Consider the following 14,985-nt stretch of genomic DNA (forward strand, 5'->3'; position numbering starts at 1 on the left):
AAAGCATGTTTCCATGTTGAGGCCTCTGCATGGAAGCAGGGTCTGCTGCTAAAGGCCTTGTTTGATTGGCTGTGCAGTTATCTTCTGCATATCCCCAATGGCCCAGGAAACTACAAATGAAATGTCCCCACTGCCATTTGAGCTTGGCATCTCCATATCTTTCATAAGCCTTTGAGTCTTAACTCAGTTCTTTTTCCTTATTGATTTCCAAACTTGTTTTAGTTGACAGGCAAGAGAGTGCAAAAAGATAGAGAAAATTATAAAGGAACAAAGGAGGGTGCAATTGTTCTCCCTCTCACAAAGGAGATATTCACTTTGTACTCTACACATTCAGAAAGAATATGATTTCATGATAGCATTGTAATCCCTCCCTAGTCAGGAAAAGTTCTCAGAAGGAAATGCAGATAACTTCTTGTCATTGATACTGGAGGAATCATTTTGCAACTGTACAGTTTAAGGCCATGATTTAATCTGAGACCTGTTGGAAATGACCAATCCCCACTCTCCAGTGCCCCATGCTCACCATCATTCCAATGTTTGTGTTCCTAGGACCTCGATGCAGTCTCAGTCTTCATACGGTAACAGCTCCCCACCTCTGAACAAAATGAACAGCATGAACAAGCTGCCTTCTGTGAGCCAGCTTATCAACCCTCAGCAGCGCAACGCCCTCACTCCCACCACCATTCCAGATGGCATGGGAGCCAACAGTAAGAGCATCTCCCTTAAGCCACAGCTAACGAATTCACAGGGCTAGTTTTAGAGGAAGATTCTGCTCTGGGATGCAGGAAAGACTTGCTCTTAAGCTAAGTGAGAGGCTCAGTGGGACAGAACAGTTCCAAATTGAGTGCTTGAATTTCTCATGGTAAACAGTTTCTCACTTTTGAGGTGTGTGGTTCATTACAAAGTACATTTGTAGAGATGAAGAAGGCTATTTCTTTAGTAGGGATAAGGATCTCTGTGAAAAGGACAGTCTACTCTGTCAACGTGGATGAAGACACTTTCTACATCCTTTGAGATAGTCAAAGGAAAATACATCCAACATGTGGGAAGTAGCGTGGTGTGGTGGACTTAAAATCTAGAGAAATAAATTATAATCTGGACTCTATTGTAGTATTGGCTATATAACTATGGAAAGGACACCTCTCTGCTCTAATGCTCAGCTTTTCATTCATAAAATCATCGCTCTGCACATTTCACATTTTATGATTCTGTGCCCTGCAATCTTGGCCTTCTCAACTTGTCTACTCCATTCCATTCACAATCATTAATGACTGACATAAGGAAAGGAATTTCTCTTTTACTGATTTACACACAGATCCCTTATAGCAGCTAAGTATAACTATAAAAAACAATGTGAAATTTGGGCCTTCGAGTGGATGATTGCTTTATAGTTTTGTGTGTAAATATAATTATCTTGTCCACTAGAACTAAGTCTAGCAAAGTGGATACCCAAACTCGAAAGAAAAAAAAAAAGATGGTAAAAATTCAGAAGGACGTATAATATCTTTAGGGATGCAGGAGCCTGAATATTTTACATATATCCTGTAATGCCCTCATAAAACAGTGCCTCAAATTGTCTTACAAAATCCTTCATCATTTTTACTACACCTTTAAACTTGTATTTTCAGTTTTTCCTTGAAGAGACTGGGTTTTCTTAATGAAGTTAAGGAGAGTAGAATTGGGACTCTCAGTGGTCTGATGGCACATATTCAGAATTCAATGAGATGAAGACGTGTGTGATGTGATTGCCTGATATAGCAACAAAGGCCAAAGACGTTAGAACGGGGCTGCTCTCTCACTAGGGATAAATGCAACCTAAGACTCAACCTGACCCCTTGAGAACAAAAGGAAAAGTACCCATTCACTTTTTTGTTTTTCTTCCTTATGAGATCTTAGAGTCCTCAAGTTTTTCTTTGGATGACCAGAGAGTAGTAATGATAAGGCCTTCATATTTGTATAACAGACTTTGCCTACTTTTTCTTATTTATACTTCACAATTTTCCTTTGCTGTCATCAGGAAAGTCAGAGGGGAAACTGATGAGACATGACAGTCCTGTGCTCTTTAGATGGCTCGTTAGTGGCACAAGTCTTTTCCCTTTGGCCCACTACTATTCAGTAAAGTAGAAATAAATTACATTCATTTTTTTGCATATATGTTGTTTTGCTCCTTTTTTTGACCTGAATACAATTTTTTTCATAAATATTATTACATTAAGCTGTTCTTTATAGTGAATGTTTACAGTTTATGGTTTAGTAAAAAAAAAAAAATCAGTGTATGAATACAATCCTGAAATGGACCATAAGAAAGCTAGAATTTTAATTGCATTCCTTCTTATTAGGTTTATGGATTCTACAAATATTACAACAAATCTTCCTATTCCAAAATAAATATTTGTTCTCTCATTCATAGATTTCTTAATTTGCTCACTTAACCTAAGTTTACTGTGCATCTGCTCTGTGCCATGCTAGTATCTGTGGGGATCTAGACAGATACAGGTTTAATCTCCATGTCTGAGGAGATTAGACTAATGAAGGAGACAGAAATATAACCCATGAAGGCAAATACAACAAGGGAAATATTAACATCGGGAGCAATGAGTAATTGAACAGAGCATTGGAAATACAGAAAGAAGTGGGAAGAGATTGTCCTAAGAGACTGTACAAAGGTCAAGAGGCATGTAATTAGTCTTTAGTTTGGTGGCTACTGATTGATGAGATGTAGAGTACTTGAAGGGATGAAGTGAGAGAGATGACTAAAAAGGAAGCCTGGTAAATTAGGTACATTAAACCAGACAAGATGGACCACTAGGATGCTGGTACGTGATGATGGCAGTAACCCTCTCTGTTCCTCCTGCTTCTGTTCAGTTCCTATGATGGGCACCCACATGCCAGTGGCTGGAGACATGAATGGACTCAGCCCCACCCAGGGCCTCCCTCCCCCACTCTCCATGCCATCCACCTCCCACTGCACCCCCCCACCTCCGTACCCCACAGATTGCAGCCTTGTCAGGTGAGTCCACAGTATGTGCCACAGTATGGGAGCCTGTCCTAAACATTTCTGGGTGGTGGAGGGTGGACACTTGTCCAAAGTTAATAGCACAGTTGGAAAGAAAGAAAGCAACCCCATGGTTGAAGTTCAGCTACCATTATCTCTGATCTATGGAGTGGTCATCAGTGTTTAATTAAGGAACATGACCCTAATCAACATGGAGGAAAGTGAAAATGTGAGTTTATAGGCATATAATTTATCATGCCTGTTCTCCCATCTTCACTTGCTCCCTACCTCTTCCCTCCCATTTTTACAAGGTCAGTTGTGGCCTTCAAATTGGTGCCCAGGGCTGGGGTTCCCAACAGGGCTGTACACTTGCTATCCTGCTCCCTTTCTTGCTCTCTAGGCCTCATAGCTCTCAGCCACCATGGGATGATTATTTTGAAGTTGCATGCCCATAGAAGAGTTTTCCTGTTAGCAAAAATGACAGGGACTTTCAAGAACCTGATGGCCTCTGCTGCTTTGCTATATGGGAAATGGGAACACTCCAGGCAAAGGCGTTCAGATAGCATGACGAGAGAAGTGCATGGAGCCTGACAGATCTGTTTCCCATGATGGCAAGAATAGGCACCCAAATCTCACTCCCAGGACACATCATCTTCCTCTGCTTCATGTGCAGAATAATTCTTTCATTTGGCTGCTGGAATAATGCATTGAGCTCTTTGTGATTGGTGCTATGAAACTATCAGCATCAGTCAGAGGGATGGCCAAATACATAGCTTATCCCACCCAGCATCTGGTTCTGTGACAAACTGGTGGTATTATCAGTCTGAGACCAGCACCAAAACATAAGTCAAAAAGCATTAATGGCTTCGTAGTATAGTGGCCTATAAATTTATCTTGGTCTCATGAACCTATCCTAAGGACAGGTTCCATTCTCAGAACCATTCCCAGAACCCTCAAATACAAAACAATTAAAGTAGAGATGCTCTTTTTGAAGTGAAGAGCCAGGAGGCAAGAGGGCTGAGAAGCTGACCACTGGACTCCTTCCTTTCACCCCCTGCAATGGCTGCTAAGGCACATTTATAGAACCCCTTACAATCCAATCACCATTTGAAAACTCCTGCTCTGCAGGAATCCTTACAGTTGATTTTAATTTTATAGACCTAAAATTCAACTCACTTATCATCCCCAAGTCTCAAATCCAAGGACCACATACACTTTATCTACCCATAGTCTCTTCTGTAGGGCATCCCAGGGCAAAATGTTGGGTTTTTCTTTATCTGCCAATGCAGTTGGGGTGAACTTTCTTTTTCTGTTTCCTCCTTCCTCTTCCCTCCTCCCTCTGCAGTTTCTTAGCGAGGTTGGGCTGTTCATCATGTCTGGACTATTTCACGACCCAGGGGCTGACCACCATCTATCAGATTGAGCATTACTCCATGGATGTAAGTAACTGTTAGACTTTTCTCTTGAGTTTTATTTCTTCATTTCTTCCCTCTGGTGACAACCACCTTGTAGGACAATCCCCCTGGTTATAAAATTTGTTTTTGTCATCCCCTCCAACCCTCAATTTGGATGGAATCCATAACACGTTAAAAGATTCCTAGACCACAGCCTACACATATGAGAAGCTTAGCAATCAATCTTCCTCAGCTTGTCTGATCAGTCAATTGTCTATTGCATACTATGTACAGAGTGGGAAAGAAGAGATCTAATTCTCACCTTCAAGAAATGAATAATTTCTAAATTTAGAGAACTTTTTGGATGTTCTCATTAATTGATTTCAGATCCTAGGGAGGATAGCAGAAAGCGTATGATAATATTCTCACTTTAAGACATGGAGAGACAACAATATAGTCATTTGCCATGATGAGTTGATGTCAGAATCAGGAATAGAACCCTGAGGTGTAAACTTCTGGTCTTTAACTCTATGAATTGGCCTTTTTTGCCTTTCCTTAAAGTAGGACCTTAAAGGGATTCAGCTGCTCTTCTAAGTGAAAACCATATGTTCATTCATTTTCAATTCTATCAGAATAGAGCTCAGAAATTCATGATTATTGGGAAAGATTACTTATTATGAGTTTAAATACCAACTCTACTTTTTAGTAGCAATGCAAACTTGTGGTTATCGCTTTGCCTCTCTGGGCCGCAATTAATCCAATTGGGTTCAAAATCACTCTCCTCTGGCTTTTATATTATTTGGTTTGTATTTTGGAGCAAGCTACACCATGTTTTGAACTGCTGCTCACATGGGAGCTTGTATTGTTCTGGTTTAGGCAATCTAATTTTCCACCCTGGCTGCCTTTCATGTTGCTCTTTTTGGGTTTACTATCTGTCTACCAGCTTCCAGAAGTCCCTTTGGACTGGTGGAAGAAGATCCTCTCTGCCTCAGCTTCTGCCTCTGCTTCTGTAATTGGGACTTTTTTTCTCCTCTCCTTGAGCACCGATGCCAGAGATGCCCTTGCAGCATGAGAATGCCCAGCCCTGTGGTAAACAGTATATGCTGTGCTGCCCCTATTCCCACCCCTCTCCACCCCATAAATCAGCTCTGGATGCTGCTCCCTCAAGGTGAAACTATAGAGAAAGCTTTCATAGTTAGTTCTGACAGATTTTAGATAACTACAATGATGTCCATCCACTGAAGACAATGGAGTTGCTCTGTTTGGGAGCCCTACATGATGGAACAGGGAATAAGTCTCTTCCCTATATTTTTAAAGTTATACCTCTACTTGCTCGTTGTCCCCACTGAGGAGTGTGTCAGGATGTTCCCTTGCCTATTAGGATCTGTAGATGTTCCCCACAAGTACATCTCTCTCTGCTGGTATTGACTACATCTTGTGCCAGTGTCTGGCCCACAGCTTTCGTACCTGTCTATAGTAAGTTAAAATCTATCCAGAATCATGCAGATTAATGAAGCCTAGTTTATAAAGAGTTTTGGACTTATTGGGAGTGTCAGAAGCATAAAGAATTATGTTCACTTACCTGTTTATGGATCATCTTCTCTATAATATATTCTTCTCCTAGAATAGGAAATGGAGTACCCATACTGCAAATGCCCAAATTGGGAAAGATTGGGAAGCCATCTAATTCTGCATCCTCACCTCAGCTTCTTCCATCTCATTACTGGAAATAAACACTTCTTTTTCAGCTTGTCTCTCAATATCAGTTTAAGTTATTTTGCATCCCTTCCTGGAAAAGGAACGCCATTAAATTTGAGAGTTTTCATAAGTATTCTCTCTAAGATGCAAGAATGGATTAATAATAATACAACAATAATACACATGGTTAAGATTTATATAGTATGGTTTATAATTTTCAAAATAATTTCATATCCATATTTACATTATTCCACAATGACCTAAAAAGGAATTGTATTCCATTTTACCAATGGGGCCAGTAGAGAATAAGTGACTTGATGAAGGTCTAGAGCCAGTCAGTGACAAAAGATCCTCTGTCAAGGTCTTCTAACTCCAAGAACAATGTTGTTTCTACTCAACTTGCCATTCCATAAAAATTTAAAAATAATAATATAAATTTTCCAAAATTAGCCCTCACTGAAACAAATTAATGAAGAGCTACTGTAGATAAATGTAAGAGATGCCACCACCTTAGTTAAGATCAACCATATTTGTCATGCCTTCTACTCCCATCCATAGAATATGGGCACATACTCTGCCTTTTGATACTTTAATTTATCTAAGCACTAAGAGACCTTTTGGCAATTGGACTATTGGGCTCAGAGGCTGTCCTGAGTCCCCAAGTCATTCACTTAGTTATGCAAACTTAGGCTTATCAACTTCTCTAACTTTCAGCTTTCCTATCTAAAAATAGGTGTATAATATCTACCACTAATCTGAGGATTAAATGAAATCATGAATATAAAATAATTAGTTCAGTGGATGGCACATAGAAAATCTTTAATAACTGATAGTAATCTTGTCTTCTCAAATCCTCATTTGAGTGGTGGTGTCATTCCATTAATACCTTCTTCTAGTGACTAGAACCATGTAGATTTGAAAGTTGGAAGGTACTTTACCATATGTTTCTGTTTTGGCATTTTTTTCCCTCTGATCTAACTATTGTCCCCACTTTACTAATGAAGGAACTGGGACCAGTAAAAAAATGAGCAAAGTGTTATCCACAAGCAGAGATGGCACCTCAAGACTGTGCATTTTTGCTTAGCTATATGCAGTGCCAAAGGTTATGGGAGAGCTATTTTATTTTCCAATTTAGAGATCAATAAATTCAGATCAGTTAAACCAGAGGAGCACTGGAGAATGACAAAATGTTACAGATTAAATGTCAGTTGTCTCTTTGACCTGATTCTCCCTAATTCCCTTTCCTATTGCACAGGATTTGGCAAGTCTAAAAATTCCTGAGCAATTCCGACATGCAATCTGGAAAGGCATTCTGGACCACCGGCAGCTACACGACTTCTCCTCCCCTCCCCACCTCCTGCGGACCCCAAGTGGTACCTCTACAGTCAGTGTGGGCTCCAGTGAGACCCGGGGTGAGCGTGTTATTGATGCTGTGCGCTTCACCCTCCGCCAGACCATCTCCTTCCCACCCCGAGATGAATGGAATGACTTCAACTTTGACATGGATGCTCGTCGCAACAAGCAACAGCGCATCAAAGAAGAGGGGGAGTGAGCATTATTGTGTGAGCTCTTTCCATACTCTTCCCATCAGCCCACCACCCTACAAGGCACTACTGCTTGACCTTCAAAGCATACTCCCTACCTCCTTCCTCTTCTCAGTGTGGTTTCTTAAGGGAAGGAGAAGTAAAAGGCTACATTAACCTAATGTCCAACCAGTTGTCTGGTTCTGATTCTGGCTTTAAGCCTTCAAATCTATTATTTGCAAGACGAAAGTTATCATGAATTAGTAGAAGTGAGCGAAAAAGCAGTGAGTGTCTTCTTAAGCTGTAGAGCTCTCTCATTGACTTTTATAAAGCATTTTCACTCTTATAGTCTAAGACTATATATTTAAATATATAAATATACAGTATATATTTTTGATTGGGGGGCATTGAGTATCGTTTAAAATATAATTTAAAGGAAAGAATTGAGTTGCACTTAGTGACTTTTTTAATTTACTTGTTTTGGATGGCTTATCTATACCCCTTCTCTCAAGGGATCCCATGTATGGTAATACCTATTTAGAGCTTGTGGTACATGTGAGTGACAATTATGTATAGGTCCCTTCAGTTCTTTTGATGCTAAACAAATGCCACATCAAACCTTTGGGTAGATTCAGTTGTATTTGCCATTACTTATTATGTGGGTGTGACTATATACATATGTACACGATTCTCTATTTTGATGTATCTTATGTTACTGACATTCCTACTAGTGATGGTGATTCACTTTGGGGTTAATCCAATTATAAGAAAAAGTTCATTTTCATATTATCACTAGAGGAAGGAAATATGCTCTCTTGCTTTTGGTTGGGAATGGGGAATATGGGTCATGGCTAAAATTCTTCAAGGGTCCACGGCAGCCAATTAAAAAACACCTGGTATCATCTATCTGGATATATCAATAATCCCCTCAAATTTAATACCAGACATCTGATTTCTTAGTGTTTATTGGTAAAACATTTGTGGCCATTATAGAAGCCTTAAAACTGAAATTTATTAGTAGATTGACAAACTCAATTGCACATTTACTACTATTGGTAGAATTAAGGTTGAATTGATTGAAATGAATGTCATCTACCTAGTTCTTACAGTGAAGTCATAATGGCTCTTCAGAATATCCAGGAAAATGAAATATTATATGGGAAATATTGAATCTCCACTATTTAGTAAGAGACCTCAGTGGACCATGAATTTAAATTCTTGGAATACCTTTTGAAACAGATAATATTATTTGGTAAATGTTTATTTTAAAGACCTTCCTACTCTATAAAATTCTGCATGTAGAAGCTTGTTTATCTTTCTCTCTTCAAGGTTTAAAATAGGAGTAGTGATTTGGAAAATACAAAATTAGGAGATTAGTTTTTCTCTGTGGCATCAGTTAAATCACTATATCACTTCTCTTTTTTGATCAATGAGAGCTTCACTTTGTTGGAAAGTAACTGTGAGAACCCAATTCCCCATCCATCTCTCTCCTGGACTATGCATAGACATAAAAATTTCCCCACAGTTCAGGGGATAAGCCTACTGTGGGAGCTGTTGCTTGAACCACATAAACAAAGAGTTGTCTTCAATGTTTGGGAAAATATGACAATATTCCCCTAAATATTTCAGAAACATACTTTGTAGCAAATGTGATTTTTCAAACTATAAAACAAATATTTTGTGTATATGCTAATGAGCTATAAGATCTTTTACTTTCTGGTAAAGGGCTATCCTTGCACATAAGCTTCCATTTGTATTTTAAAGTGCAAAAGGGCTAATGTGGCTCTAAAATATAATGTATGTGTTTCATCTGAAAAGTGTATATATGTTTTGTGTATGAAATTACATATTTTGTGTTTCAATTATTTTCTTTTTCTTTTGGGGATAGTGGGTTTTTCAGAACCACAGTTGAAACCTTTTATTATTATTATTATTGTTTTTTATATTTCAATGGAGATACCAGTTAGTAAAACTAAAAGGTCAATAAGAAAAAAAAATGTCATAATTAAGATGGGGGGAGAGAAAGTTGTTGTTTTTTTTATTATTTTTATTTTGTATGTTCAAGAGAGTGAGTCCTTGATTTCAAAGTTTCATTGTGCTTAAATGATAATAAGCACTGTTAACTTGTGGAACAAGCAGGCAGCTTTGAAAACCTATTAAGGGGAAGAACAAAAACTGTGTCTTGGCAAAGCTAGGAGGACACATGGCTTCTTCTACTATCCTGAGTGTTTGAGTAAACTTAAGGACTTCTGAGCTATTTCAGCACTATTCAGATGGCACTAGGGGACTCAGAAATCCCTGTACTGTATCTCATGGATTTGGCAATAGCCAAGTCTAAGTGCAACTACTGGCTTCACATCCTGATGGAAACTTACACTCTTTGAGTGTATGAGTAGCTAGGACAATGGGGTAAAAGAATATTAAAGGCTCACAAATGGGAGTGGGCTTAATGTTCCTCCAGTTCAGGGGATAAGCCTTGTGGCCTTGTTGAAAATGGAAAGGTTTTAGTTTGGAGGTGATGAGAAACAGAAATGGAGAACTGAGCTTTCTTCATTAAATCCATTAATATTTGTTTTCTTGATATTCCTCTAAAATATAGTATGTGGGATGTTGAATGTTTAAGGGTTGTATTTTTTTATTATTTTTATAATTGTACAAAACTTAGTAAATGTCAAATGTTTTATATACTTTATTAATGTTTTTGAAAGATTCTTTCTTAGAGATGTGATACTTTTTTTTTTAAGCTTCACTTGCTTGTCTTTTGGTATTTTGTATCATGGGCTTTTGGTGAGCCAGAGGCAAATCTACAAGCCACTAAATGTTTACCAAGACATGCAATAAAATTTAAAAATAAATAAAAATTCATTGAGAAATTGTGTAGATGGTGTGTGGTGGTGTGTATGTGTGTGTGTATCTGTCTGTCTGTGTATCCTTTGGCCTTATTTTTAATCATTGAGGAAGAAAAATATCATGAGAAAACATTAAAGAGGTTCAAGATGCTTCTCATCTCAGAACATTATAATCATTATTTTCTCATTTTACCCAATCTATGAAGCAGAAAAGACCAGAAAAATATCCTCACAGATTTCATACTTTGACTGAGGTCAGAATAAGTGTGCTTTGGAAAGAGATTAGATACTCCTAATGTCTAATTTAGTGACCTTCTCATGGTGCTAAGAAGTGACCTGATGCCCAGCTCAGTACTGCGGGGCTGGGATGCAGATTACTCTGGTTGTGTGCAGGAACAGCATTGCAGATGGTGGTCTCTGGGCACATTCTCCTATAAATTTAGTGTTAAATATCACCTTTTAGTTATAAACATTGATTTAGTCAATAAAATACTATCAAAATGGTTTAATTATTTTATTAAAGAAATGAAAAAGCTCTTTTATGAGCTAAAATTAGATGGCATGAAAGTGATTTAATATCTTCGATTTATAAATAACTTGATAGACTAACAGAGTATATAATATGCACAATTTAAATATATCAGTTCATTTTTCTAATTATAATGCCACCATATTATATATATCCCACATTCAAAGGCTGTTAAATTGCATTGTTTACCCATATCTTCAGAAAAAAATCACTTCTACTGTCGTGGTAAACAACCTGCTTCCCTATTTACAATGGTCTGGCCCTCTAGCAACTTCAGCGCGAATTATAGCTAATTTGCCTACAAACATCAGGTGGTCGTAATAATCTGGCCACTCAGTATATATACACATTCATAGAGCTTACATTAGGGGTGCCAAAAGATTCCAATGCTCACTCCTTAAAATATAGGTGATGGATTCCCCCCAAATGAAATAGTTGATACAATGGTGCCATGAAAAGAAAGAGAAGAAGCAATGAAGTGGATAATCCTTGATATACTTTTAAGGTACTTCTGTTTTAACTGTAGTCTTGGGTTTTTTTAAGCATATTTTTATTGATTTCAGAGAGAGGAAGGGAGAGGGAGAGAGAGAGAGATACAAATTGCCATCCAAAGTGGCTGTGCCATTTTGCACTTTCACCAGTAATGAATGAGAGTTCCTGTTGCTCCACATTCTTGTCAACCTTGGTTTTGTCAGTGTTCCAGATTTTGGCCCTACTAATGGATGCATAGTGTTATATCATTTTAATTTGCATTTCCCTGATAGCATTGTGGAGCATCTTTTCATATGCTTATTTTTTTCCTTGGTATATCTTTTTTAGTGAAGTGCCTCTTAAGGTCTTTGTCCATTTTTTAATCAGCTTGTCTGTTCTCTCATTGTTATTTTAAGAGTTCCAAAACTACTTTAAAAAAGACAAAATGTATTTATTCAATCATCATAAGTCTGGTGGACTCTTATACAAATCTAAAATGCAGAATGTTTCAAGATTTTGTTTTTCCAAATCTTGAGACATTTTCTTTTCTTACCATTCTTGGAATCATTTATCAACCAATTCCAACGAGCCAAAAACTCAAGTTTTAGACAAAGAAAGAATGGTGGAATTGTCCAATACTGAGCTGTCAAATATGGTAGCCACTATTTAAAAATGACTTCTCTGCACCTGAAATGTAGCTATTCCAAATTGAGATGTGCTGTAAATGCAAAATACACATGAGATTACAGAGACTTAGAATAAAAATAAAGAATGTAAAATAGCTCATTATTAATTCCATGTTGATTACATGTTCAATAATACTACAGATTAAATTAAATCTATTAAAATTAATTTTAACTGGTTCTTTTTATATTTTATGTGACTACGAGAAAGTTTAAAATTATATACATAGCTTTCATTATAGTTCTATTGGACAACTGGCCTAGAAATATGATACAATAAAAAGCCTAGAAGGGTGATGAAATTTACTATTCATAATTATCCAGTTTTTTCACTGTATGGCCCAAAAGTATTACATCTTACAAGATGGTATAGAATAATATGACACATTTGTCTTTATAGTTATCTTTTAGTTTTTCATAATAATTCAGAAGTTTTCATCTTTTCCTGATAATGGAAAAGAGATTAACATTGACAGTGGAAGATTTTCCAAAATTGTTAAATCCAAAGATAAATATAAAAAGACAGTACTACTTTGGACTCTAATGATGATGGTGAAATGGATTGTCTAAGTTAAATCTCAGACTGAGTCTTCATGTGATGATATTCTAGATTAATTTTCTCAAACAAAAAAACTCAATGAGCAATATAGCTCTCAAAATGAAAAGGATATATGGTTCTGTTTAATAGTTAATTATTCAACAAGTAGAATTTTGCCATATAAATTTTTGGGACCAGAATCTGACCACCCTATTTTTATAAAAGAACATGTTACAGTATTATTTAATGACTAGAGAACTGGTGCATGGATTTGGGCACATTGAAAGGAAATTAATTAGAAGGTAGCAGGTGGGGCAGGACTGGGTGAGACAGGCCGGACATGCCCTAGAGCCAACCTCCCGCAGTCCCTCTCCAGCCAGTCGTACCTGGGATAGTGCTGGAGCTCAAAGGGCATCTGCAGAGTGAGTGGGGTCCCTCCAGCAGGTGGAGTCCCTCAGCCTGGCCTGCAGGGATGGGGCCAAAACTGGCAGTCCAACATCCCCCGAGGGGTCCTGGAGTGTGAGTGGACACTCTGCAAAGTTGCTGTTGCTCAGCAGCTCCTGCGTTGAGCGTCTGCCCCCTGGTAGTCAGTGCACATAATAGCTACTGGTCAGACAGTTGAACGGTCAGACAGTCGCTTCAGCTTTTATATATATACTAGAGGCCCGGTGCACAACATTAGTGCACTCTGGGGGTGGGTTCCCTCAGCCCAACCTGTGTCCTTTAGCAGTCCGGAAGCCCTCAGGGAATGTCCGACTGACAGCTTAGGCCCACTCCTTGCAGGGAGCATATCTAAGCCACAGTCGGACATCTTTAGCGCTGCTATGGAGACAGAAGAGGCTCCCGCCACCACCACTGCACTCGCCAGCCAGCTGTCAGCCCAGCTTGTGGCTGAGCAGCACTCCCCCCTGTGGGAGCGCACTGACCACCAGGGGCAGCTCCTGCATTGAGCATCTGCCCCCTGGTGGTGAGTGCACATCATAGCAACCAGTCATTCTGCCATTCGGTTGATTTGCATTTACCCTTTTATTATATAGGATAGATTATTTTTTAATTAAATTAAATCTTTATTGTTAAAAGGATTACACCCCCCCCACCCTGACCCCTTCTAACCTGCTCCATCCTCCACCCCAGGACTTCACCACCCTATTGTCTGTGTCCAAGGGTTATCCTATATGATAAAAGCCTAATATGCTAAGTGTCAGTCATTCAACCAATCAAAGCATAATATGCTAATGATATGCTAAGGCTGCTCAACCACTCACTATGATGTGCACTGACCACCAGGGGACAGACAGTTGACTGGTTGACCAGTCACTATGACATGCACTGACCACCAGAGGGCAGACACTCTGACCAGTAGGTTAGCTTGCTGCTGGGGTCCAGCCGATTGGGACTGAGCAAGACAGACCCGACATGCTCTGGAGCCCTCCTGAGGTCCCTCCCCAGCTGGCCAACCTCCTGCGTTCCTCCCTAGTTCCGATCATGCACCCGTGGGGTCCCTCGGCCTGCCCTGCATCCTCTCACAATCCGGGACCACTCAGGGGATGTCAGAGAGCCAGTTTTGACCCAATCCCTCAGGCCAGGCTGAGGGACCCCATTGGTGCACTATTTTGTGCACCGGGCCTATAGTGCACATATAAATACAAGTTCTTTGGTTGATCTCTTCCCACCCATCCCCACCTTCCCTCTGAGATTCCACAGTCTGTTCCATACTTCTATGTCTCTGGGTCTATTTTGTTCATCCATTTATTTTGTTCATTAGATTCCACATATGAGTGAGATCATGTGATACTTGTCTTTCTCTGACTGGCTTGTTTCACTTAGCATAATACTCTCCAAGTCCCTCCATGCTGTCTCAAAGGGTAAGAGATTCTTCTTTTTTACGGCTATATAGTATTCCATGGTGTAAATATACCACAACTTTTTTGAATCTTGTGCACCAAAATATGTTTTTCAAGTGAAGAAATGCTGGAGGTAGGTGTGTATCAAAGATACTAGGAAGAAAATTGATTATGTAGAAATTTAACTCATTGAATTGGTCACTGTAATTGGTGCTTAATAAATGTAAAAATATTTTTTTTATTTTGAAGAAAAGAATATGGTAATCTTTTCAACAAAATTATGAGCCATTAAATGTTCCAAAATGTTTTCAAGTATTGCATTTTGATAATGCAAATGCAAGAGAAATATTCAGAAGTAATCATAAGCTAGAACATATTTGAAATCAATATTTACAAGATGGTTGTATCTCAGATTGCATGACAACCCATGAGCAGTTAATTGCATTCAGAGGATAGTTCCC

At 38.7% G+C, this 14,985-nt stretch overlaps 1 protein-coding gene across 3 annotated transcripts in view; it reads left to right on the forward strand.

Moving 5' to 3' along the window:
• Positions 1-10,490, forward strand: part of TP63 (tumor protein p63) — a 94,521-nt gene extending 84,031 nt beyond the window's left edge. For 2 of the 3 annotated variants that reach the window (XM_005880759.2, XM_005880760.2), the window contains exons 9-12: positions 550-707; positions 2,866-3,010; positions 4,341-4,434; positions 7,343-10,490. In XM_005880759.2, the coding sequence (XP_005880821.2) occupies positions 550-707; positions 2,866-3,010; positions 4,341-4,434; positions 7,343-7,639 (694 nt within the window). In that variant the 3' untranslated portion in view covers positions 7,640-10,490. The remainder of the gene's footprint in view (positions 1-549; positions 708-2,865; positions 3,011-4,340; positions 4,435-7,342) is intronic. The other variant, XM_014528797.1, reaches the window with a different exon arrangement.
• The last annotated feature ends 4,495 nt before the right edge of the window (positions 10,491-14,985 follow it).

The sequence above is a fragment of the Myotis brandtii genome, unplaced genomic scaffold, assembly GCF_000412655.1.
Source record: "Myotis brandtii unplaced genomic scaffold, ASM41265v1 scaffold652, whole genome shotgun sequence".
NCBI classification, from domain to species: Eukaryota; Metazoa; Chordata; class Mammalia; order Chiroptera; family Vespertilionidae; genus Myotis; species Myotis brandtii.